The sequence below is a fragment of the Periplaneta americana genome, chromosome 13 (assembly GCF_040183065.1).
Source record: "Periplaneta americana isolate PAMFEO1 chromosome 13, P.americana_PAMFEO1_priV1, whole genome shotgun sequence".
Classification (NCBI taxonomy): domain Eukaryota; kingdom Metazoa; phylum Arthropoda; class Insecta; order Blattodea; family Blattidae; genus Periplaneta; species Periplaneta americana.
This window is the reverse complement of record NC_091129.1, coordinates 81,663,029-81,689,998: the sequence shown is the minus strand read 5'-3', so window position 1 is coordinate 81,689,998 and position 26,970 is coordinate 81,663,029. Positions and strand designations below refer to the sequence as shown.

At 35.9% G+C, this 26,970-nt stretch overlaps 1 protein-coding gene across 1 annotated transcript in view; it reads right to left on the bottom strand.

The window, feature by feature from the left end:
- The window catches only part of LOC138711635 (cell adhesion molecule DSCAML1-like), a 719,252-nt gene that overhangs the window by 256,839 nt on the left and 435,443 nt on the right, over positions 1-26,970 (bottom strand). The window contains exon 4 of the mRNA XM_069842766.1: positions 11,600-11,703. Within this exon, the coding sequence (XP_069698867.1) occupies positions 11,600-11,703 (104 nt within the window). The remainder of the gene's footprint in view (positions 1-11,599; positions 11,704-26,970) is intronic.

Genomic DNA, 26,970 nt, shown 5'->3' with positions numbered 1-26,970 from the left:
TCGCATTTAAGCACACTTAAATGCCATCGACCTGGACCGGGGTCGAACCCGCAACCTCGAGCACAGAAGGCCGGCGCTATATTGTCTGCGCTACCCAGGCCGACAACAGACACATACTTAGTTAACATATATGTCAGATAATTTACAGTTTGCAATCTAAAAAGTTGATAACTTTCTCTTTAACCTCAGATGCAATTGTGTCTTCATCCTAATTGCATACATATCCCTGTAAGTCTTATACGTTTTACTGACTCTCATATCAATATGGTAAATTTCATATTTTAATATTAGGTTGTCTCATCAGTAATGTTGGTTTATTAAGTTTGGTATTCTGTAAGTTTTTAATAACTTTCTTTATTTGGGCAATGCAATTTACAGGACTGTGTTGTGAGTATGTCCACGCAAAGCATAGCTATAAAATGATGGTGATGAAGTTTAAAAGCAGTATCATTGTAAAGCAATACTGCAAAAGAATATTATAAAATTTCTGCCGCGGCCCGAAATATACGTAAACTATAGGATGAAGGTGTCGTTGCCTAGATTCCCACGACAAGTCCCCACCATCTGTCCTTAGGAGTCAGTTGACGGCTTACATCTGGTCCTTCCGCATAACTCTGTCTAAATTCACCCCAAAATTAGAATGTTGGAATGAATTGAAGAATGTATGCCGACCATTAACACGTTTAGATGAATAGATTTAAGGAATTGTTACGCCTTGTACAAAGTGCAGATAAATAAGGGTAAAAATCAGAATGAAAGGGAAATTGTGATTCCTAAAGGTCTGAAGATATTAAAGCTATCTAACCATTCATAGGTATGAAAGAGACCTACATAAATATACTGTAATTATGAATAATATCAACATACGCTACAATAAAAGAGAACGCATCTCCCAAGTTAATCCTTTAATACAGTGGTCGTCAGCACTCGCTTAAATGGGTAGAGTGCATGGAGAGTAAGGAAATATGCTCCGTCGTGGACAAGGGATAGAGAGACAGTATACCCGCCAGCAGCCACAAATGCATGCTAGGGCAGTGTCTTGTCCGACGCTAGCCCGAGAGTGCAGTGTGCTGATGACTGTTGCTATAATATGTACCTCGTGGAAGAATATATATATATATATATATATATATATATATATATATATATATAGGTCAGTCTTCCGTTAAGGGATAGACTGATCTTAGATCGTAACAGATAACTCGGTCTACTACGACGTGTTTGGAAGATGATGATGATGATGGTCATGGTGATGGTGATAATGAAAATTACTGCTGTTGATGGTGACGTGGAAGGTGTTCCCTCTTTATTTGTTGTCCAAACACATTTTGGTGGTCTCCCTGAAGACCTTCCACTTGGGTTTTAAGCAAGGATTTCTTTTAATAATCTGGTACGAGTCATTCGTTATAGATATTCCTGTCATTTTCTTGTATATGATACAATCTTCTCGTTCATACTATAAGCCTATAATTATCCAGTTTAATTTCATATGTTTTTAATTCTTATAAATACCTCATCTAGTACATCCCTGAACACCTTTCAAGAACTACATTTACAATGCTTGAATAGGATCTTCATGTTTCGTTTTCGTGGTCCATGTGTCATTGGCATACAAACGAACGGGAGCAGACATCACTTTTAACTTCGTTTCTCTTGTTTTTTATAATTATTATTGTAATTATTGTGCCACACAATGTTAGTCATTTGTATATTTCATTATTAATATCGCTATATGTTGTCATAACTACTAAAATCGTTCCCGATCACCACTCTGCTGTAACGGTTAGCATATCTGAACGTGAAACGAAAGAGCCCAGGTTGAAATTCTGGTTGGGACAAGTTACCTGGTTGAGGTTCTTTCCGAGGCCTCCCCTCAACTAATTGGATGAGAATTTCTGGGCAACTTTCGGCGTTGAACCTCTTCCTCTCTTTCGTCGTCATCATCATCATCATCATCATCATCATCATATCATCATCATCACCATCACCAACATCATCATCATTATCATCGTCATTTCCGTTTCTTTCCCACGTTTCGGAATGGTCATTTGTTGCTGGTGGTAATGATCAGTACCATGGCTCTCCCATGGGGTCATTGTAGCTCGTGGAACCGGGATTGAGGGACCGCAGTGTTGCCTACGTGGAAAGGTAAAGGAATTCTTCAGGCTGTAGGAGAGTTCGGAGGTTGTTCGGACGGGAATTTGTAGTGGGGGACTTTAGGCCATGCACATCTTTCTATTCTGTGTAGTACAATGGCCCCACTCATGCGGCCCACGTGCGAGGACAATCCCCATTCTATGCTCCTCAAAGGCAACTAATAGATAATAGATAATATCATTCCCAAGGTAGTTGAAATAGCTGAATTATTGTTTTAAGGTAAGGGTGTAAATTAACGCTTTTGGTATTGATAACCCTTATCCATGTTATTTTTTCTTTGCAAATACTGTTAAAAATTAACTTTGGAGATAATTTCTATTATTTTCAACCAGTAGCAGGTCGTCAGCAAATAGGAATGAATTCACAAATGTATCTTCAAAGATAAGCAATCCAGGTTCTGCATATATACCCCAAAAGTCTACCCAGATTGGGAAGTTCGAGAAGGCGTTTGACTAAAAGTGTGAGGCCTTAAGCTACTGCATTGCAGTTACGTTGGATTGTAAAAGAGTAGGGGAAGATATCCTCTATTACAAATCACGGCAATTAAATAGCCATACTATGAAACTAACCCAGCTGCGGGTCCACCGTTGTGGCTGAGGAGTCAGCGAGTATAACTCCGAACCCAGCGATTCTCGTTCATGATGAGTTGCCTGGGTGAGGTTTTTTTTCGGGGTTTTTCCTACACTCCTATGGATGAATATCAGGTAACTTTATCAGGCGATTAGAACCCCTCTCATCTTCGCCACTTCCTTTCCTCCCCCATCATCCTTTCCTCATTATCCCGTTTGTGTTTTTTCAGATCACTCTACAGGCAGCCTCCCAAAGCTGCTGACTCTCTCGACCGGCCTCCGTGGAATGTAGTTAAGCGACGTAGGATGACTTCTGCAACGAGCACCCTAGGAAGAACTACTGGGGGGGGGGCCGTAGGGGAAGTTTCCGAAGCAGGAATGGTATATTAATTCTGTCGGCTGTAGGGACCGGTCGTTAAGGGAAGTCATGTAGTTAGGGTTGGTGCACGTAGGGGATCTGTGGCACACAACTTATTCCATATCGAGGGTTAGCGCAATAGATCTCAACAGGTCGCAGTGCTGGGCCATCCGTGTCCCCCTCAGTTAAATTCCATTCCATTCAAACCCAGCTGCGGAGTGATATTCGGCACTGGGGTAAACTTAAATTACTCAATATATTTAAATGAAGGGGGGAAGTGTTAATATAATATAAATTTAATTCCGATGGAGACGGTAACAGTATTAGTGATGGTGCTGGCAGTGGGAGTAGTGGCGATAGAATTTGTTGATAATGGTAAAGACAGTGATTCCAGCGTTTACAGCATTAGTGTTGTGGTTGGTGATGGTGATGGTGGAAACAATTTTCTGCTGTCAGAAATAAAGACACAAGTCTTGGAATGTGCAGAGTTGAAATTAATATTGATGCTTTTATGTGTCGGTGTTCGTTGAACAAGTTTATAACATCGATTTAACTCAGAACACGATAATTGTGAGGCCGTGACAAGTGAGGGAGGATTTGCAACATGCGTTGCTGTTAATTTGCAGGTATTACCGCAAAAATACGACAGCGCCGCCTGTCAGTGCGTGTGACGGCTAGAATTAGCGTAATTAATGCGGCACGTTTGCACAATTGTTGTCAAGATTACAGGCGATCGCTCGTTTGATGCGATGGCCTGAGCACGCCTTCAAAGGCTTTCCCGACACCTGAAACTTTCACACTGGCTCTGTGGGCGAGCCACAGCTTTTGTTTCTCGAAAACAAAACACTGTGTGTCTCCCTGGTGACGCACGCTCCACTTCAGTCCGAATATGCTGCCATATCGTACACCCACACTAAAAGTTTTCTGTTGATATAACATTCGTCAGAAACTGGAATCAAAACACTTGTCCGAGAATATTAATATTGATTTGTTTCTTAGTTCAATCAGCCAGGTACGAATATTATCGATCCTCGACGTCTGGCAAGTCCTCTGAAATTCCTTAGATATAGTGTGGTTCTGTGGTGGATATTATTAAAAAAAATTTTAAATATAGGATTTTTGTTCTTAAAATTAAAGTATTTTATATGGGTCAGAGAACCTCTCCATAGACTCTTTCAATCAACTGTCTCGGTTGACATTTTTAAAAGATTGTGCGCACGCTGTGAGCGGCCTTTAAACATTTGAACTCAGTTTTCTCAATTTAAATTTTCTTACACAACTTATTATTTTACTAAAAATGCTACTCCTCCAAATTTTGCATTATGTGCATGATTTTTGTAAATCTTCTGAAAGGTGTGCTTAACAAAAATTTTCTTTTAGGATTTTCCTTAAAATTTAAGACTTTTAAGGATATAATATATAGGCCTATATGTATATATACATTGGCCTAATATATACGTTGCTACATTTCTCAATTTCTACCTTTTTTATTTGATTATAAAAATAAATTTACTTACCCCCAAGAATCACTTGAAAAAGTAAGTACTTCCTTTAATCTTATCTGGGCTTATTAATAATAATAATAATAATAATAATAATAATAATAATAATAATAATAGTAATAATTCATTAATATAGGGGTCCTAAGATAGTTCCTTAAGGGGTGCCAGTATCATCTGTTGTACGATAGCTGAAATATGCTCGTGTTTATGAAATAGATTGCAGCAGACTAAAATTAATGTAGGCTGTATAAATGCTTGCTAACTGTATTGTGACGGCTTTTTATAAATTTATTGCAATGAAAATAATATAGCTTATTACGTCGCGTATAAAGTCGTCTAAAATTACGTGTAATTTACATTAACTATGTATCATGTAATTTACATGGCCGAGCCTGTCCCTCACCATTTTAGGTCGACATTGTTAAATTTTTTATTTATTTTATTTAAGCTTCATCACTAACAGAAGCAAGCTTCCAATTATAGATAGCTTACATTGATACAATAAAATTTATATATATAAAATACATACTAGTGAAAAAAGAGAACAAGAAACACAAACGAAAGAAAGAAGAATAAATATTAGATGCTAGAATATAATACTGCAGTTAATATTAGTGCTAAATGTCAATATAATAATTCAGGACGATTTCAAAATTAAAGTAAATCATTATACCATGGCACACTTATTCATAATTTAAATACCTAAGGAAATACAATTATTTTTAAAATTTTATGACATTTTTTAATTGATAAACTGAAATCTAATTGAGAATAAAAGTTTAAAGACAGAGAGTTGAAGTATTACACATAACAAACAACGGAAAGTTCTTGAATATAACAGTTATAGGAATTGGAATAAGAAAATGTTGCCTATGACGTAATTCTGTTCTTTATACATTGAAATTAAAGAATTTAAGAAAATCACAGTTATTCAATATACCATTGACAGTCTTATAGAGTAAAATTCGACTATTTATTAATCGTCTAGATTTTAAAGTTTTATAATGAAATTTATAACTGATTATATGAAATTTGCTTGTCATAAGACGACACGTGATGTCTTTTTTTTTAAATATAAGTAGTCTAACGTAAAAATCTCTTCTGTATCTTTTCTATTTGCTTCTGATGGGACTAGAACTGAGGTGACCATATTCTAGTTTACTCCTAACTAGAGTTTTATGTAGAGTATTAAAAGTATTTACATTTATTTAGTATTTCTGATTATAAATCCCAAATTTCTATATTCATAAATTACCACGTGATTTAAGTGCATTCTGAAACATAAGTTATATATAAAAATAAATACCTAATTCCTGAAATGAATCTGCTCTAAGTAATTTGACACCATTAATTTTGAGTTATTATATTATTTTTATAATACATCATAAAGCAACATTTATTAGGATTTAACAGAAGAAAATTGTCGATACTCCATCTATATAGATGATGATGATGATGATGATGATGATGATGATGATGATGATGATGATGATGCCACTGATGATGCTGTTGGTGATAATGAACATTATTGAAATAGCGAATGAAGGTGAGATGATTGAGAGTAATTGGAGAACTCCCAAAAAATCCCTCAAGAATCTTGGCTTTGCCCATTACAAATCTGCGTATTCCGAAGCCGGGAATGCTTCTGTACGTAATTCTTTCCTGCAAAATAATGTTTCCCTATCGTTCTATTTTCCTAATGGCTAAGGTTATGTTAGTGTTGCGAAATAAATCCAATGGATATATTATAGGTCAGTGATGTCAACTGATGTCCTAAAACTTTCGTCAGAAAATGTTTCCGATTGGAAGTAAAAAATATATAAACATTAACTTTATGAAGATTAATCATTTCCCAGTAGTAAATAGAGGATTTATTTCATTAATTTATTTAATGTAAGAAATCTTAGTATATATCATAATTATGACAGATTTTTTTAGAAAAATTGCAAGTGTTAATGCTGATCGGAATTCCCGCGAACATTCGTTTTACATCATCCCTTTCATTGGCCTCCATTCGTAATACTGTCTTAAATAATAAACGCCCACTTCTCAGTGGCGCCTGACGTCATAAATCCATTTTCCTTCCCCTGAGTGTGACCCCTCTAATGGAACATCTTACAGCAAAGCCGAAGAAGAACAAAACAAGAGGAACTGAAAGTGAGAATTGTTGCAAAAAACCAAAAAAACAGCTGAGAGTGGTATCACAGGATCGAGCGACCCTTGTCTTTACGGGGGGAATGTGTGTCGGATAAAGCCGTATAAAGCCAAAAGGTGATAAAGATATCGGATACCAAGCATGCTTTCAAGCAAGAACAAGGAGACAAGAAATAGGGAGAGAAGCTACAGGGTGCGCTAAAAATATTTACTTGACTCTCACAGTAGAAGTTTACATTTTCTGCTCGAAATGTTCTCACGAAACAACATCCTAAAGCATTTACCGAGGGGCTTTGAAAGACGCGACACGATCCAATATGAGACACAGACTCGTATAAAAGCTTTACAGGATGCGAAGAAGGGATGAATTGGCAGAGAAAGGCGTTAAGATACGCAATGATATCCAGGCCATACAAAAACATTTTCTGTTAACGTGAGATAATAATTATGTACATCACTGAACACAGTATTCTGGGAAGCACTGGAGTTCAATTGAATACGATTGGGGTATTGGATAACAGATTGTAAAACACATCTTAACTTTTTGAAAAATAAAAAAAGTTTAAATATAGTCTATTGGTTTTATTTCACCCTATTTCTATGATTTTGTCTTTAATCGTACTCTAAAATTATGAATTTCTGTATCTAAGTCTACATAATTCATCTTTATTCTGTTCTCTATTTAGGCCAGTGATGTCAAAGCAAGTGCATTTTTCTGACCTTGATGTCGTGCGCGGGCAGCAAGCGCTAAGTATGGAAAGAGGAAGGCTTGTGTATATGAATAAGCAACCTGCTGGATTAAGAAAACAGTGGTGCACAAACTTCAAACGGAACGTGAAATTTTATGTCGTTATTTTTATATGGCTTCTTTCTGTTTAATATTATCTACATTGCCTGTAAAACAAAAGTACTAACACTAATTTCTTAATATTGCAATTGTGTTTTAAATCTTAATAACATAATAGAGAGCTAAGAAGGAATATTCACTTAAATTCCATAGTAGTGTAATATTATACTGTATTAAGTGGATGAAACACATCATTCATAAAGAAAGTGATATTCCAAAGAAAGAGATTGAGTATGACATGATAAGTTGGAATTTATATTGATGGTATCTTTAGCCTTACAAAAGTAATCAATAAACTAATCAAAACAATATTACAGTACAAAGCAAAGTTACGTAGGCACTGTATCTGTTTTAAGTGTAACTAATATTACATAACAAAACTCTTATCGCATTATGCTTTTAAGGTGATATTTGTGAGCAACTTCCTATCACCGGAATATTAAATTATTTTCTCGAAATCTGCTGAAGCTATAGAGCTGACATTTTTACAACACATGGGCACGTATCTTTTGCTTATGATGTAACAGTAGTTGCTTGTTAATTCATTTCCTTACAAACAATTTTCATGCGAATATTTTCAAAATTTTCAATACACAATCTTCAGTAATACGTAGGGGAGAGTCGGGTAGTATCGGACATCGGGTAGTATCGGACAGTGCGTTTCTTTCATCTACCACCATATGGTAGTACCTGAATGACATGGTTACGTTTCTTTACGCGACATCAGAGAAACGTAACCATGTCAATCAGGTACTATCATCGTGTGGTAGATGAAAGAATCTCACTGTCCGATATTATCCGATGTCCGATACTACCCGACTCTCCCCTATATAATGTATATTAGATTTACGAAAAATTATGTAAAGCTACTAAATAAATAGGCCTATACCTGAAAATTTCACTTTTCTATACGAAAAGTTGAGAAAATATTTCTTTTGAATAAAAAAATCAAACTTGTGAAAAATGAGCATTAAAATTAAAACTTACATTCTTATAATGCACTTATACTTCTCAGGCAAATCTAAAAATTAACATGGATATAGTTTTAATAAGTTCTCTTCCCTTTATCTATTGAATCAATGCTGGCCATCCCTGAATATAGCTCGACCAAGCGGCATATACCACCTCTTTCGTCTGTCTCTTTCCTTTCCGCTGTAAAGCGCTCAGGCTCTCCTGGGCTCTAAAGCGCGCACTTGCTCCTGTGGGCATCAATTGACATACCTGCTTTAGGCTGACAATTAGGACAGATTATCAAGTATAGGGCAGTTGTTTTGAAACAGATATTGCACTTTATTATTTTATGTAAAAGTGATTAATTTCTTATCAGCCACGTCCACCACAATTGAGCTAGGTTGTTGTAAATGATTTATTTTAATTTATAAACTGAAGTACTATACATAAGTTATAAGCGATACATGATCAGATTTGTTAAACTTCCCTCAGGCTCCTGCTCACTTAATGAACTTTAATTTTTTCTTTTAATTGGTTATTTTACGACGCTCTTTCGACTGCTATCATTATCTAACGTGTGAATGAGAGGAAGATGATAATGCCACCGAAATGAGTCCAGGGTCGAGTGCCGAAAATTACCCTGCATTTGCATTAGTTGAGAGAAAACCCTGGAAACAACCTCAACCAGGTAACTTGTCCCAACCAGGATTTGAACCCGGGCCCGCTCGTTTCACGGTCAGGCATGCTAACCGTTACTCCGTCGAGGAAATAACCTGAAAACGTTATGAACAGTTTCTAACATCAATTGAGGCGGTCAGAAGCAAAGGGGTGTACATGCACTTAAGTCATTTCCGAGAAAATGTGATTAAAAGTTACCAAACTTTCGTAAATTCTGTGACGTTTTAATTTTAAATGTTAATGTGTGATGTGGTCAAAAGATATATTCCATTTACCACTGAAATTTTAAATGCTTTATTTTATCTTGGATGCAATCAAATAATATTTTTAGAAACACCCCTTTGATTCTACCAGCCTCAATTGTAAATTATAACCACGTACTGCAGTACCGATACTCAATATCCATCCACATCTTAAAGTACATTTTATTAAAGATAACAGCTATCAGGAAAACTTCACAGTTATCATCATCATCATCATCATCGTCACTCCAAGGATTAGGCAATTGCCCTTTCCGACTTCATAATTCATCAGCCCAACGTTTTCTAGGTCTCCCGACGTCACGCCTTCCTCTTGCTTGATAATTTCTTACTAACAATGGATATATCTCCTTACTCATTCCATTCATGTGTTCAATCCACTTTTGTCTATAATTCGTGACTTTATCCAATAAAGGCTGTACTTTTAATTCTTCTCTTATATCCTCATTTCTAATTCTATCAAGTTTTGTACATCCTTTAACTTGTCTGAGGAGCCTCATTTCCTCCGTTTGTATTCTATCTTTCTGTTTTTTTTTTCGTTGGAGCCCAAGTTTCACATCCATACAATATTGTGGGAATTGGCATAACTTTATACATTTCTACTTTTGTTTCTTTCCTAACTTTATTTTTGAATGTTCTCTGTATTGTTACACATACCGTCTGAAATTTATTTATTTTAGAATCATTATCTTTTTCCATATTATAACTACCCATAATATCACAGGTCAAATATATGAAACTAGACACCTGTTCTATACTTTGATTTTATAAAATAATTTTGGATCTCACTGGATATTTTCCTCTAAATGCCATTGTCTTTGTTTTTTACTGATATCTTTAGATCATAATTATAACTTACATATTTTATTTAATTCATGTAAAGATTTCTGTAAGCCATCTTCATTTTTCTGTATTATGATTAAATCATCTGCAAACAAAAGATTATTTATATATACTTTATTATCTACTCTTATTCCTGGATTCACTAAAACTTTCCATTTATTTAAAATGTCGTGAATATATAATGTTGTCATAACCCAGTGTTTGTTTTAATTGTATCTGTTCTTCTGAATCCGTGTCTATAATTATATTTGTATCTTCATATAAGTTATGTATTGTTTCAACAAGGCACAGTGGGTATCCTTTCATTAGTAGATAATATTCCCCATAATTTTTGTCTGTTAAATCGATCGAAGGCTTTATCCAAATCTATAAATCCTATATGAGTTTCTAAGTTGTTTTCTCTTCTCTTCTCTATGAGTTGTTTCAGCGTAAATACATTGTCCATACACGACCTTTCCTTTCTAAATCCACTTTGAGTTTAATTTATTATTACTTCTGCTATATTTCTCATTCTATTATTTATTATTTTCGCATATATCTTATAACCAGTTCACTGTTATCAATTACAAAATATTGTTTAACATCAATGAAGAAAACTCAATTTCGGAGTCAAAAGCTAATCGCTTGATCTCCATACATATTCTTCAAAGAAATAAGATGATAGCTGGCTGACTGGTCCCATATAAATACCATTATGCTTTAGAGGGTTTGTGTTTTCTTTTTCTTTCTCGATATGCATTTCTTCGCTATGGTAACTGTGTCACACATGTATAAACAATTCTAGTTAAGAATACAGACAGCAATAATTTTACAATGATTTTGCCTTTACGAGTTTGCATCATCCTCGTTCAGCGCTATAATGAATACAAAAGACAATATCCGAATGCTTTCAGATGATTTAGAATGTTGCATCGGTTGAGAAATGGGTCCTGCTATGCAAAATCATTTCGTAAGCTGGTGGAGGTACGACTGTTTCTTATTGAACAACACAATGGTCGTCATATTTAACTTTTGCGTTTCTGGTTCCTTCTTGTTGTAATAAACACCCATTTCTTTGCGAACAAATCGGTGTTTTTATTTTTGCAGGATCTAAAATTTGCAAAAGTTTTGTCCAGTTGAAACTGGGAACTTACCTTATGTAGGATAACATTAAGTGTGTTGACATATCGAGAGTAATTCTCAGTTTCACCATCCCTTTATCACGACATACTTGAAACTATCTTAATGAGTACTGTAGAAGAAGTAGCCAAGTGATAAATCTATAGTGACGTAGTGCTTACCTTGTAGCCGCGTAGGTTATCTACCACGCAGGCAAGGAGAGCGTCTCTGCCCACACTAACAGTCACGTTTGGGATGGGCTCGGCAAATCTCGGGAACAACCCTTCTGGAACAAAGGAACAAGTCCAGCTACACTTGTGAATATAACATTAATGCAAGTTCATTAAAATGTCACTTGTGCAAGTTTTTATCAATTTTATTATTAAAATCATTAATGTAGTGTAAACCTACTAGCACATTTCAACACACAAACCTGTATTAAAGGACAGGAATCATACCGGATAATATACAATACTCATTTTGTTTAGAAATAAATTTGACTATGGTGAAGTAAGGTAGGCCTATGCAGTTTGAAATAATTATAATATGTTAACTTTTGCTTTCTCTTCAAGTAGGCAAGGACACACATCCCATAACGGATAAGAGATTGCTACACCCCTGGAGTTTCTCTAGAAAAATTCTGATACACGTACGATGTTCATTTCATTCGGCTTATTTTTCAGTATCTGTTTCACAATGTAGAGGGTTAGAGCATGTAATGCATGTTTGAACACAATTAAATGTTAAAATAAAACAAAGAGGATATACGTATGTGAGTATAATGTGTATTTGTATGATATGTGCTTAGGAAAAGATATGTTGAAAAGTCCCGAAGTGATACGAGAAACTAGACACCGGCGTAGCTTTTTCGGCTAAAGGCTGGTCCACAATAAACCGGGAACGGAAACGACAACGAGAACGAGAACGGAAATCATGTTAAAATAAATGTATTTCCGTTCTCGTTCTCGTCGTTTCCCTTCCCGGTTTATTGTGAACCAGTCTTTAGGCGCTTGCCTACCGATTCGGAGTTGTGCTCGGGTGCGGGTTCGATTCCCGCTTGGGCTGATTACCTGGTTGGGTTTTTTCCGAGGTTTTCCCCAACCGTAAGGCAAATTTCAGGTAATCTATGGCGAATCCTCGACCTCATCTCGCCAAATATCATCTCACCATCACCAATCTCATCGACGCTAAATAACCTCGTAGTTAATACAGCGTCGTTAAATAACCAAGTTAAAAAAGGAGAAACAATATGACCCACCCGTTTGTTATATTAATAAGCTTCAAGGACGAAAATAATTTGGCAAAAATATTATGAAATCAACTTCAGAAGACATATAGATTGAGGTTATTTATTACTGCTGTAAAAAATGTTGCATTGAAATGTTCTAAGTCATGCGTGCACAAACAGCGCTCAACGAGCGGGAGAGCCGTGTTTACCGCTCGCCGAAACGGAGAGGAAGATACGTCAGAATGACATAGACTTACAATAGGTAGAGGAGACGGAAACGACCACTCAGTTATCTAGTGGAGTACAGTGTGTAGGCCTATTCTCAGTAACTGTTTCACGTTGCTTACTTACTGCTACAGTACAGTACGGAGGAATCTAGAAGACGGAACATAACATTTCACATTTAACGATTTACAGCTCGAACTTATTGATCTTCAATATGACCTAAGGGCTAAACATCGTTTGAATAATACTGCTAGCCTGGTTGAGTTTTACAAGACTGAAGATTAGCAATAATATCCACGACTACACAGGCTGGCTGTGAAAATGATTGCTATGTTTGGCTCAACATTTGTGTTTGTGAGGAACTGTTTTCTATAGTCAACTTTAATAAAGGCAGACATCGAACATCTGTAACTGATATTTCATTACGATCAGTAGGCTACTGTTCCTTTCAGCTGCCAACAGCATAAAACTCCGTTTTTATGCACTGATAAATAAAAATATAACAAACTAATATTGTACATGTAAGTAGCTATAGAATTTCTATTATTTCTGTAAAATAAATATTTATTAATTAATAATAGTCCAAGATAGTTGTCCAAACACTTAACGGGAATTCATTTCATAAACACTCGTAATAGTACTTCCTTTTGTGTATATTTTGTACGAGATCACCCCTTCTTCCAGTCCACCCTTATACAGAGCGCAGCTAATATCTGCATTCCGCTCATGAGCTGTGAGCCGGCACGGAGAGCGCAAACCTTGTGCAGGCCTGCTATAAGTAATGCATGAAAATGAAAACACTCACGAGAGGTACAGATACAGAATTCAAATTTGAAGCGAGTCTTGATGGGAGTCCACCTATATGTAGACAACAATTTCGCACGCCTGTCCACAAGTAGTATATATATATATATATATATATATATATATATATATACACATATATCAATATATTATTCGAAATACTCATATACATGGTATTAATGTCCACAATTCATTTTCTTTTTGTTTCTTTTTTGCACAACATAAAAAAAAATTGTAATACAATTACCTTGTATATAATATCTTCTAAGAGTCTCAATCTTATGTCGTTTAACATGAATTTAAAGGCTTATAAAGTCCTCACATAACGTCGCTGGACACAATTTGTAAATTGGGATACAAATACTTCTACTTGCTCCCCATGTAACACGTGTTACCTTCTGATGCACTACTTCTTCATTCCACATATACGATCTTCCGTAATCACTTTGGCGCCTTTACTAATCTGTAAAATTGTATATAAAATAATTTGCACATCTACTAATATCACGCATGTCCAGTCAAAGTACAATAAACAAAAGATAATATCTCATATTTCATGACCGAAAAGTGTAACTCACTTGTATTGTGTTCATTGTCTTCTGTGAACGTAAAACGTAAGTTGGTGCAACGAGATTCACTTACACAGAGGTTAAAAACACAATCAGCACAGATCTCATGTAGTTTCACTATTTCACTAGGAACAGTGCTCGCAATGGCTACTTTTCTTAAAAGTATCGAAATCTTCCAGAATGACTACATACAGAATGATTCACGAGGATTTACCGTCCTTTACGGAGCTTATTTCTGAAGACTTTTGAGCAAAAAATGTCATATAAATATAGTTCCTATTCTCAATATTTTCTGAGTTACACTAATTTAAAGTTGTTTTCAAAATATATTTTTTCTTTAGTTTGAAGGTAAAAGAATATTACAAATAAAGAATTTACCATTCAGAAGTATCATTTCTTTAATTGGCAAGTATTATGAAGCTAAAAATGTGCTGCGAACTTCTTAGTTTCTTCGTACAGGCATCTTTTTCTACTTTGACTAGAAAATTACATTATTCTTATGCACTTATCACAAATATTATTACAAATCACGCCACTTCCACCGACTTAATTATTTGCAGTTCTGTTTTGCATCCTAATTTTACAGTCTTGGAGAGTTTACAACACATTTAAAAAAATGTCGTCATCCGCTTCAGTAAACTTGGCCGCAACCTTGTGAACCGCACTCGTCGCTCTACGTAACTGCATACGGCTATCTTTGATTTCCGTAGCGCTCGCGCTCGTTGCTGACTGCACGCTGACCAAGATCACGCGTTCACAGCAATGCGTTCCAATAACGAAACGTAACTCTGTAAATATTGAGAATAGGACCCATGTTTATATGACATTTTTGCTCAGAATGTCTTCGGAAATAAGCTCCGCAAAGGACGGTAAATCCTTGTGAACCACCCTGTATAATACCGCCCGTTCTTACTTTAATTCTAACGCCCATTGAATTCGCCCAGAGTTCAAGATACATAGCTAGATTTGTAGTTCATCTGAGAATCACGTTGGAAAAGCTGCAATTATGTACAGAACTGAAGATTATTTCCGAAATTATGCGAGTGAAATATAACACATGACTTTTACCCGTTACAGTTAATATTCCCTTTCAAAAGAGGAAAATGAACTTAAGAAAGTAGTCCACTTCCTGACCAGGTGGCAGAACATACTTGTATTTAACCTCACTAATTCAAAGAAGTTCTTTGACCATGTTGTTTGTTTTCTGTGTGTCTGTCTACTTTACTAAAATGCAGTTATAAAAGTGTATAACGATAATGTTAAAAATTATTTGTCGAATTTTGTTGATGTTAATTAAAATTATTAAATATTAACGAATTAATTAGTCCAGGAACAATGCATACAATATAAAATATATATATATATTTTTTTTGTGAAAATTAATTAGTCTTTATCTGGAATAAAGACAAAAAAATGGCCAGGAACTTCATATCTATAAACATATTTTTTTTATTTTACTGCCTACCTGGGGCAATGGTGTTTTATAGAATTTAGTATTGCTAAAATGCTATTATAAAAATTCAGTACGGGCATGTCAAGAACTTCGGAAGCCACTGGCGTAGCTCAGAAGATGCACATTTCGTCTGATGATTCATAGCTGTACGTGGGCATGAGTTGGATTCCCACTTGGACAGATTACCTGTTTGTTTTTTCAGAGGTTTTCTCAAAATGTAATGCGATTGTTCGGCAAATTTTCGGTCTCAGCTAGTCAAATACCATCTCACTACCACAAATTCCATCAACATTGAATAACCTAGTAACTGATAAAGTGTCGTTAAATAAACGACCAGGAAAAAGTAACTTTGTTCTTTATTAGAAAATAGAAGCTAATTAGGCTAAATATGTAGTACTTACACTTGGCTTTTAAGAAACCCGCAGGTTCAATGCCGCCCTCACATAAGCCCGCCATCGGTCCCTATCATGTGCAAGAATAATCCAGTCTCTATCATCATATCTTACCTCCCTCAAATCCATTTTAATATTATCTTCCCATCTACGTCTCGGCCTCCCCAAAGGTCTTTTTCCCTCCGACCTCCCAACTAACACTCTATATGCATTTCTGGATTCGCCTATACGTGCTATATGCCCTGCACATCTCAAACGTCTGGATTTAATGTTCTAATTATGTCAGTTGAGGAATACAAAACGTGCAGTTCTGCGTTGTGTAACTTTCTCCATTCTCCTGTAATTTCATTCCTCTTAGCTCCAAATATTTTCCTAAGCACCTTATTCTCAAACACCCTTAATCTCTGTTCCTCTCTCAAAGTGAGAGTCCAAGTTTTACAGCCATATAGAACAACCGGTAATATAACTGTTTTATAAATTCTAATTTTCAGATTTTTTGACAACATACTGGATGATGAAAGCTTCTCAACCGAATAATAACAGGCATTTCCCATATATATTCTGCGTTTAATTTCCTCCCGAGTATCATTTATATTTGTTACTGTTGCTCCCAGGTATTTGGATTTTTCCACCTCTTCAAAGGATACATTTGCAATTTTTATATTTCCATTTCGTACAATATTCTCGTCACGAGACATAATCATATACTTTGTCTTTTCGGGATTTACTTCCAAACCTATTTCTTTATATGCTTCAAGTAAAATTCCCGTATTTTCCCTAATCGTTTTTGGGTTTTCTCCTAACATAACATTAAACACCAAGGGCCGTATTCATAGACATTTTTAGCGCGGGCTTTCGGTGGATGATCAGCGTATTTCGTATTCATAAACCAGTGTTAGCGATAGGATATGATTTGAATTCTGTACAAGTAACCAGTGGATAGCCAGGGCTAGCTTAGCACGCTCGTAGCGTGGGCTAGCGAAATATCTATGCATAGCACCCTTAGGGTGCTAAACTAGCCCCGACTATCGAGTGATTACTTGTACAGGATTCATATCTTATCATATCACTAACACTGGTTTATGAATAAGAAAAACGTTATTTCGCTGACCATCCACCGGAAGCCCGCGCTAAGAATCTCTATGAATATGGCCCTATGGGTGCTATTCATAGAGATTTCGCTAGCCCGCGCTACGAGAGTGCTAAACTAGCCCCGGCTATCGACTGGTTACTTGTACAGGATTCATATCATATCATATCGCCAACACTGGTTTATGAATACGAAAAATGTTAGTTCGCTGATCATCCACCGGAAACCCTCACTAAGAATTTCTATGAATACGGCCCTAAAATTATACGCTCATTCCTAAATCTCGGAGATGTCAATGTCGGAGAGTAGAAATCGTGAGCTAGTTGAGGGTGACTCTGTATTGTGCATGAAACTTGGTAGGTCTGTAATTTAACAACAAATTGATGACAACATATAATTATAAAGCAGCGACCTGCTTCCTATGCGGCTCGTCCCTTGCCGCACTATGATTTTAATATTTATTACTCGATAAGACTTTTCTAGTCTAAATTTTGATCGCATTTCTATGTCCTTTGTATATTTCGTTCCATAATATCTGATAGGAGATGTAAATATTGCCGGCAGAGAAGGAGAGGAGTATAATTGCTACTGAACCCATAGTAGAGTTCTCATTCCACGCCTGTTTTGAAGTTGGGCGATCTGAAGCGTTCTACCCCCACCCAATTTCAAGCTAAGCAGGGAATGAGACATGTGGCATTGGTTGAATAGCAATTATACAGTGTGTCCGTAGAAACTTTCCGGAGTTATAAATGCTATAATTCTGTGACTATGTTTTTACGAAATTCATACCAGTGCCATTAGAAAGAACGGCTCAAATAATTTCAGGAAATGCGTAATTGATAATTGTTGATGAAACAACAAATGTCAACACAATAAGAAGAAAAAACGCCGTTTCCGCTATTTCGCTTGTCATTCAGGCGTTGTTGTATACAAGCAAATTGTGTTAAATGATGTGAATGTTAAATTTTCAAGTCTGTGTGAATTCTGCAGCATTTAGAGGGTTATTTAGGTTAGGTTAGATTATGGCGAATCCACAGGAACGTGTAGTTGGTGTTTATTGGAATATCATAGTACTGGGAGTGTAGTAAGAGTACAGCATGCTTTCAGACGGAATTTTGATTATGAGGCATCTACCGACAAAACGATTCTGAAGTGTTATAGAGATTTTGTAGAGCATGGATGCGTATGTGATAAAAGGAAAGGCCATTTAGGGAAACGGCCTGTCAGTGCGGAAACTGTAGAACAAGTGCGGGAGGCGTTTGTAGGCCTACATAGTCCTAAAATGTCTTTGCGTAGAGCTAGTCTGCAGTTAAACATTTCTAAATCCACCGTTACCAAGGTCCTACGTTCTCGTCTGCGATTTCACCCCTACAATTTGCAATTAGTGCATAATTTGAAACCTTATGACTGAGCTTCGTATTCCAGCTACCTATAAGCTGGAATGAGGTTACCTGATTCGAAGTATATGTGACGTCACAGCGCAGGTACAGGTACGTTCGTATACAAAATAGTTATGCATCCTCTACCTTCTTCTGGACGCAGTCATAGTGGATAGTCTTATTGATCACTGCTCTTACTAGTCATATTATTTAAATAACTACATCTTTATGGCTGATTGAAAGTTCATTTCAAAGGTAAAATGCCTTAGGTAAAACGCTCAAGCGTGTAATATTGCAGGGCATAGTTGAGGATATTTGAACGTATATTTTCACTGTCAATATAGGCAACATTGCATATAAATTGTGTAAAATAAACGTAAAAGTGACAAAAACAGTGCACTGAAAGACACGGCAATATCAAAAGGCGCAGAAAGTGAGTTGAACGTAATCCAAAAGAACCAGTACCATCACAATCTGAAAAGTATGAAGATATTAACTCGATTTTTAGCGTGGAATTATGTAGTCTACCATGATTTTTATTGCCAACATCCCAATAATTAATAAATTAAATAATATATATTTGAGGGAATTTCCAGAAAAGTAGGCCTACATCGAAAATTAGTGGTTTTCCGTAATGGGCGACATATGCAATATCCTAATGAAACACGAAAAAATGTCCAACAATAGAAATATTTTGTACTACATCATGCACCAATAACGCCATGTGTTACTGAAAGAATTTCTTGCAATATAAAATCATTCACTGCAAAACTCACGACGAAAATGAACATCACGGCTCAAGCATGTGTTTAATAGCATAGCTTCAGAATGTCGGGAGTTGACTGTACTCCACGAACACGTAGCAACGACCTTTTTGTTTATATCCTTATATGTTGCATTACCTCTGCTCGGCGTACTATATACCCAATGCATCTTTAACTTCATTCTTTAGGTAGTTGGAATACGGAGCCTAATTATGACCATGCAAAACGACGTGTTTTCTGTGCAAATTTATTGACACTAATGGAATATCGCCTTGATGTCTGCAGCGTGACACATGGAGTACACATCGAGTGTCTTTGAGGTGGGTACAAAAATTTTTGAGTTCCTCTTTCTAATGATAGGCCTACCAGTTTCGTATAAATACGGCAACTGACGCTATAGCGTTTATAACCTCGGAATGTTTCTGCGGACACACTGTACTTCTCTCCTCCTTTGACGGCAATGTTTACTTCTTCTGTCAAACATTATGGGCCATATTCATAGACATTCTTAGGGCTGATTTTCGGTGGATGATCAGCGAACTAACGTTTTTCGTATTCATAAACAAGCGTTAGCGATATTATATGATATGAATCCCGTACAAGTAACTAGTCGATAGCCGGGGCTAGTTTATCACGCTCGTAGCGCGGGCTAGCGAAATGTCTATGAATAGCACCCTATGGGACGAAGTATAGATTGCATTAGTAACATACTTATGGTTGTGATGGGCCGTAGTAGAGTTTAGTCACGTGTTTAGTTGATAGATAACTGGCTATGAAGCGGAAGATTCCTAGTTCAATCGCTGGTTATGGCGAAATCTTTCTCTTGCCAGAACTTCCAGAACGTCAAGGGGTTAACTCAGTTTTCTGTGAAATTTAATACTAAACGACATTTCATGCAAGTTGAGAGGATGCGAAGGCATTTCTTTCCCTTTCTACTTGCCCTGAGTCCGTCAGTAACAGACCGGTAGCTGTTACCTGCACCCCCAAGTTGTCCAGACGAGAAAATAAAATATTAAATAAAGTACGTAAGTGGATATAAAATACAGTGACACAGATGTTTGACAATTATATGTTTGAGTATATTTTAGTGTCGTTTTTACAATATTTTCATCTAATAATTAATTAAATTAAGGAATGTTAGTTTATATTATGATGTCAGGGGGGAGCGACACAGTGCAAATTGTCCCGTTGTGTATGCTGTAGAGTAGCAACTAGCGGTGAAGAAAACATTTATCTTCTGCTGTCGGTAGCTTTTTAATGTGTCAGTTGATTTAAACAACTTCAAAATGAAATATAAACGCTTAGTATAGATTTTCCAAATATAGACTACCGGTAAACATTTTCAATAATAAGAATTTTCACTATGTTCAAAGTCAATTAGTCGAACGTTAGTAAGATAGACAGTAGCATCTTCCCCTTCATAGATGGTAAAGAGTGTGAGTAGAGGGGAAGGCCTCTCAACCAAACTAAAATGGGGATTAGTTCATTTTCGAGGGAATAGGCGGTCGGAACGTCGTGCTGGCCACACCTACTCATTATAGTACCAAGGTTATAGAGCTGTACCTCCATAACCAACATACACTTTCATGGCGTGCAAAGAAGTTTCGTTTTTGTAGAATAGTAGAACATCATTCATAAACACTTACTAAGCCTAGTAGAACAAAAATTAACTGTGTTATTCTGAGAACTTAAACAGTTTAGAAGTTGGAAATACAGCACAGCATTTCCCGTCCCAACTTGTGGGCAACAGGTTGTACATTCACTTAACGAGTGGCAACAAGTAGGAAAAATTATTAGATGAATATCTTTCTTTATAATGTGACTACAAAACAGAATTATACCGAATGTGATGACCATAAAGATAAACACTCGCCGCAGTACAAACAAGCTTCGATGGTTTAATGTCCGCCGTTAAAAGCATGTTCAGTAGAAAACGTGCGTGTTTTATAATATTTCACGTGTATGAAATTGTATTCTTTACCACACGGTTATGTACTTTTATAATAGCAAAATAATATGGATTTCAATATCTGACAATCATGAGTAGTTCATTATAAATGTTAATTGTTGTTTTATTTTTATGGAGAAACATTTCATAGCATTTAAACCCCATTTGAATTATCGCTAACTGACCTTTGTATTTCCAGAAACATAAAGTATTGATTTCAGTGTCACAGAATCTAGAATTTCCTAGTATTGATTTACAAACATACGTGTATAAACGTTTCACTCTTTTATTAGAATGTAACTTGTTACTTTTTATAACTCAGAGACAAGTTTTTGTAGCAATAGAAAGACAATTGCCTATTATACATTGACATATTACCCATAGCAATATAATTACAGTTTAATATTGAAGCATTATAGCCTATAATAATAGTAGCTACTAGCGTTACCATAAAATTTCTTACTTTTGTATAATGAAACCTATATGTGTAAAAGAAGCATACATCACCAGAACATATTTGAATGGAGCCAATATGTTAGATTTGGCTGGATTATTTAACATGAACAGGCTAAAGGTCTAAATGAAGGGAAGAAGAAGAAGAAGAAAAAAAAGAAGAAGAAGAAACATCTCCATACCGAACTGATGAAATTGCTCGTATCTGTTATTAGTAGAAGTCAGAAAAAAAAATGGTAAACTTTTGTGTTTTGTAATTTGTGTTTGTAATAGTAGGCCTACTTCGTTTTAGAGCGTTAATTTCAACGAATGAAAGGAATAATGAAAATCGATGATCCCAAAAGCACATATTTTCTTACAAAACCAAAGTATATTCTTGCTAATGTATAAGATGATGATCGTAACGATGATAGTGGTGACGGTGGTGGTGCTTGTGATACTTACTTACTTACTTACTTACTTACTTACTTACTTACTTACTTACTTACTTACTTACTTACTTACTGGCTTTTAAGGAACCCGGAGGTTCATTGCCGCCCTCAAATAAGCCCGCCATTGGTCCCTATCCTGAGCAAGATTAATCCAGTCCCTACCATCATATCCCACCTCCCTCAAATCCATTTTAATATTATCTTCCCATCTACGTCTCGGCCTCCCCAAAGGTCTTTTCCCCTCTGGCCTCCCATGGTGGTTGTGATGGTGATTTTAATTATTGTATATATACCAATTTTTCAAAAGTAACACAAAACTGCAATTAAAATGAAATGAGGGAATTTTGGACAAAATGCACGTCAAACCTTGTATTTGGAGAATAATATTTTTTATGAAAACAAAATATTTTGGGTGACTAGTGTTTTGGGAGTTGTGACTTCATAGAGCATATTTTTAAATTCCGTCTTATGGAAATCTGTCTTTTCAGGAAAGGCTCTGTGTAAAGCTGATTTGAATAATTTTAAGGGAAAAATTATTCCGGGACCGGGTATCGGACCCGGGACCTTTGGCTCTACCGACTGAGCTACCCAGGAACTCTATCAGACTTCGCCCCAGTTATTCCATTTTATATGCAAATACCTGTAATGGGTTGACAATATGTCAAAGTCCCAGCATTGAGTACATACTTTTTTGGCTAATGATATTAATTATATATTATTTTTCATAATAATAATAATAATAATAATAATAATAATAATAATAATAATAATCTCTCCTTTTTTAAGTTCATTTATACGACCCACGTCACACGGGCCTTACAGGGCTGCGACCTGTCGAGAGAGGAATTAATATTCGATTGGATCACGTACATACTTTTTTGACCACACAAGGACATAGAGGGCCTCCTTGGATGAGGGATCACCTCAATGTCAGGGCCACCTCTGATACAACACAAACATTTAAGACATTACACAGCATTCACTCACACATATGAAAGGATTAAGGGAAGGATCGCCATCCATAAGGGTCACCGTTCATGGCCGGACTTTCAAGAGGTACAATCCCGGAATTTGCCTCGAAATAACTGAGGAAACCATGAAAAATCTCAGTTAGAATTGCCGGCCCCTGTAATCGAATCCCTGACCTCCCGAATGCAAGGCCAGCCCTCTACCACGCCGCTAGCCCGCTCGATATAATAATAATAATAGTAATAATAATAATAATAATAATACTTTATTGCCAGAACAAAGATACATATTACATTTTTATAATATAAAAACACTCTAGCATCCTCAGAAAGAGTAAGACTCGTGCTCAGGGGGCATTCCACATAATGTTAAGACACTTTATTAAATAACATAGTAATAAGTAAAAAAAAAAGAAGAAGAAAAAACACAGATATCACAATAATTGAATTTTAAAGTTTCGCTCTAAACAGCAAATTTTAATTGATTTTTTGAAATAAGGATCATTAACAAATTGTGTGTTTGGGAATTTAGCTATTATCGTGTTATAAATATAAAGCCTTGGACCGAATTTGCTACTGTGATTATTATGCTACAGTTGTAGTACATTTAGGTTCTATCAAGCATGTTTTCTATAGGCTTTTTAATATCATCTGAACGGGCATAAGTTTTGTGCAATACTTAATTTGTTTTGTACAGAAGCACTGCGGTTTACTACGGTAAAAAGTTTTATAGTGTATATCTGTAGCCGGGAGGAAAAAGGTCCTAAGTCAATTTTTTGTGAAAATGAGATTTTTATATATTCTGAAAGCGGAAACAATTATCTACAATCTGGCAAAACGGTTAAAGTCAAATAAGACTCCTGACTGGATTTATAGAGCGTTACCAAATGTCCTAAGTTCTTTTTGAATCGAGAATACACAGAATAAAGGACTTAAGAATATTTAATACTTTATTCCTTACAAAACATCACATATTTACTTTCCATGCTTCCCTATTAAGAAGGTGTAACTTGTATTTTAGCCATTTTATCACATACTGATGCCCTTTCCTTTTAAAACTTTAAGCACCAGGATAAATGGTCCTATAATTGCTTAAGACTCATTTTGCATTCCTAATAATTTACATTTCTCATTTATTTTGACATGAAAAAAGTCTTATGTTTAAAATACTCTAGTCCCTTCTACTCAGTTTGGGTTCTAGTCTTAAAAGGACTTAAGAGCGGCTATTTTTGGAAGTAATCAAGAAAATTGTTAAATAAGCATATCCAGGAAAAACCTCTTAATTAAAAAAACTATAGGCTATAATTGACACCAATTTCAATCTTTCTACTGCTCTCCTGAAAAGTATAAAATTTTTACTTAAGACCTTTTTCCTCCTGGCCACAGTTATATTTTGTTAGTCCTTGTATTATGAAACCAAATTCATTGATGAAATCAATATAAAACAAAATGTTCTTAAGAAAAGACGGAACATAAAAGAATGGAGATTACGTAAGTGTGTAAAGATCTTCTGGCTCGTTCACTGACAACGATTTGATACTTGACTTTGTCAAAGAGGAACTACATTCTTCTCTCAGTGAAATAGAGTTTACATGAGATATGTGGAATGGAATTGCCTGGGAAATACTGCACGAAGCTAACTACTTGTATCACCATTGCAAGGTCCAACCTTTGCAAGAGTTTGGAAAACGACTACAATAGAAAGTTGTAGTTGGTTGTTCTCGGAATTTCGTTTCTATTCTGTCCACAGTTTACTGGGAAATAGGTGGCTGATTTGGATGAAGTTCGTTTAAAAGTGTGAAGATATCTTGTTGTGTAGGTATGTCTCATGTCACCAAATCGGATCATAATAAAATTATGATATGAATTCTCTCATTTACCGTTAACCCTTAAATTCGTAAAGTATCCTATAGGATACAACAGATTAATATGCTATATGCTATAATTTTAATAGAACAATAGAAAAAAAATTGGTAGGAAAATTAAATTTATTTCGAATAAATTTTATTCAGCTTCCTCCAAGTGAAGGCTGCCTAGAAGACAAAGCTTACCATAAAATTGTTGTTATAATGGAAAAAAAAGAAAATAATGGAGAAGAAAAAGAATAAGAAATAACACAATTAGAAATAATTGGAAAAGACAATATATACTATAATATTATAATATTGTACAACATATAAAATATGGACATTGCGTTAGTTGTTTTCTATACAGTCCGACACGGTTTAATAAACTAGTGTTAGAAATGAAGTTTTGCCAATTTAAGGGTTAAGAACATCCTCTTTTAGGGTGGTTCAATCAATAAAACAGCTTTCACAGCTAACTAAATACACTCAGGGACAAAAAAAACCGGACACTTTAATATTTGCTGGTATTTTGCAAAACATTATCTTCTCATACAATATTATGGTAGCCATCTGTTGTTATGGAGACGTATATACATTTTTTATTGTTTTTTTGTTTTATAAACAAGCCATTATAAACAAATATTCCAATTTTGCTTTCGGAGTCTCAGCTATAACAATTTTGTCTCAACCATTTTGTGCTTCATTATCGTTATCATTCGTTATTTCTTTATTTTTACATTTTCTGAGTTTAAGTGGGGTTGTAACATTTGTCTTAAAACAAGATGCGACCTGAAGATGTGGCTCGAGCTGTAGCCCTTTACGATGATGGAAGCAGTGTACGTTACATTGTAAATGTTATGAATATGGCTAGAAGCACAACCCATGATGCCATAAAACAGTATAGAGAGACCCTAGAATATACCAGAAGACCAGGTTCTGGTCGTCCAAGAGCTACAAATCCAAATGAAGACAGGTATATTGTGTTGAGAGTTCTTAGGGAGCGCAACCTGCCAGCTACTAGTGTAGCCCAGCAATTTGTTAACATGCATGGACGCCCATTTTCTCCCAAAACAGGAAGAGGTTGAAAGCACGGAACTGATATCAAGTAGACCTGCAACTGGTCCCAGACTTCTCAGGATGCATCGAGTTGAACGACTGCGTTTTGCAAATGATCACAGGGATTGAAGAAATGGACAGTGGAGCTGTGTTCTGTTCACCGATGAGTCCCGTTTCAATCTGTGCTCACCTGATGGACGTGAAAGAGTTTGGAGAAGAAGGGGAGAACGATTTTCACAGTGTTGCATTTCCGAAAATGTGCCGTATGGAGGTGGTGGGGTGATGGTTTGGGCAGGAGTGTGTACGGATGCTCGTACAGAGTTGGTTTTTGTTGAAAATGGAAGACTAACAGCTGATAGGTATATAAATGAATGTTTGGCCGATCATTTTGTGCCATTTGGCCAATTTGTAGGCGATAATTTTGTTTTAATGCATGATAATGCACGGCCGCATATTGCCCATGCGGTCGGAGATTATCTCCAAGAAGTGGGAATCCATGTTCTTCCATGGCCAGCAAGGAGTCCAGACATGAACCCAATTGAACACGTGTGGGAATGCTGGGAGGGCGTGTTAAGAATAGACGACCGAGACCAGAATCGTTACAAGAGTTGAGGCGAGCACTTGGCGAAGAATGGGAACTTATTTCTCAAGAAGACGTTGCTAACCATACTGAGAGCATGCCAAGACGTATGGATGCAGTTATTCAAGCCAGAGGGGGTAATACCCGTTACTAAAAAGAGTTTTTAATGTTTAAGGCACCATAAAATGAAAAAAACAGTTACACCAAACGATGCCATAGTTATACGCCCTTTGTAATTTTTTTGTAAATTTTCTCATCAGAGATTTTTTTTTTCAAATGTTGTCGTATAAGGTGTTAAATGAAACATTATTTTGTTTAAATGGGTTTTGTTTCATTTTGAAATAATTGGCAACAAAATACAAGCAA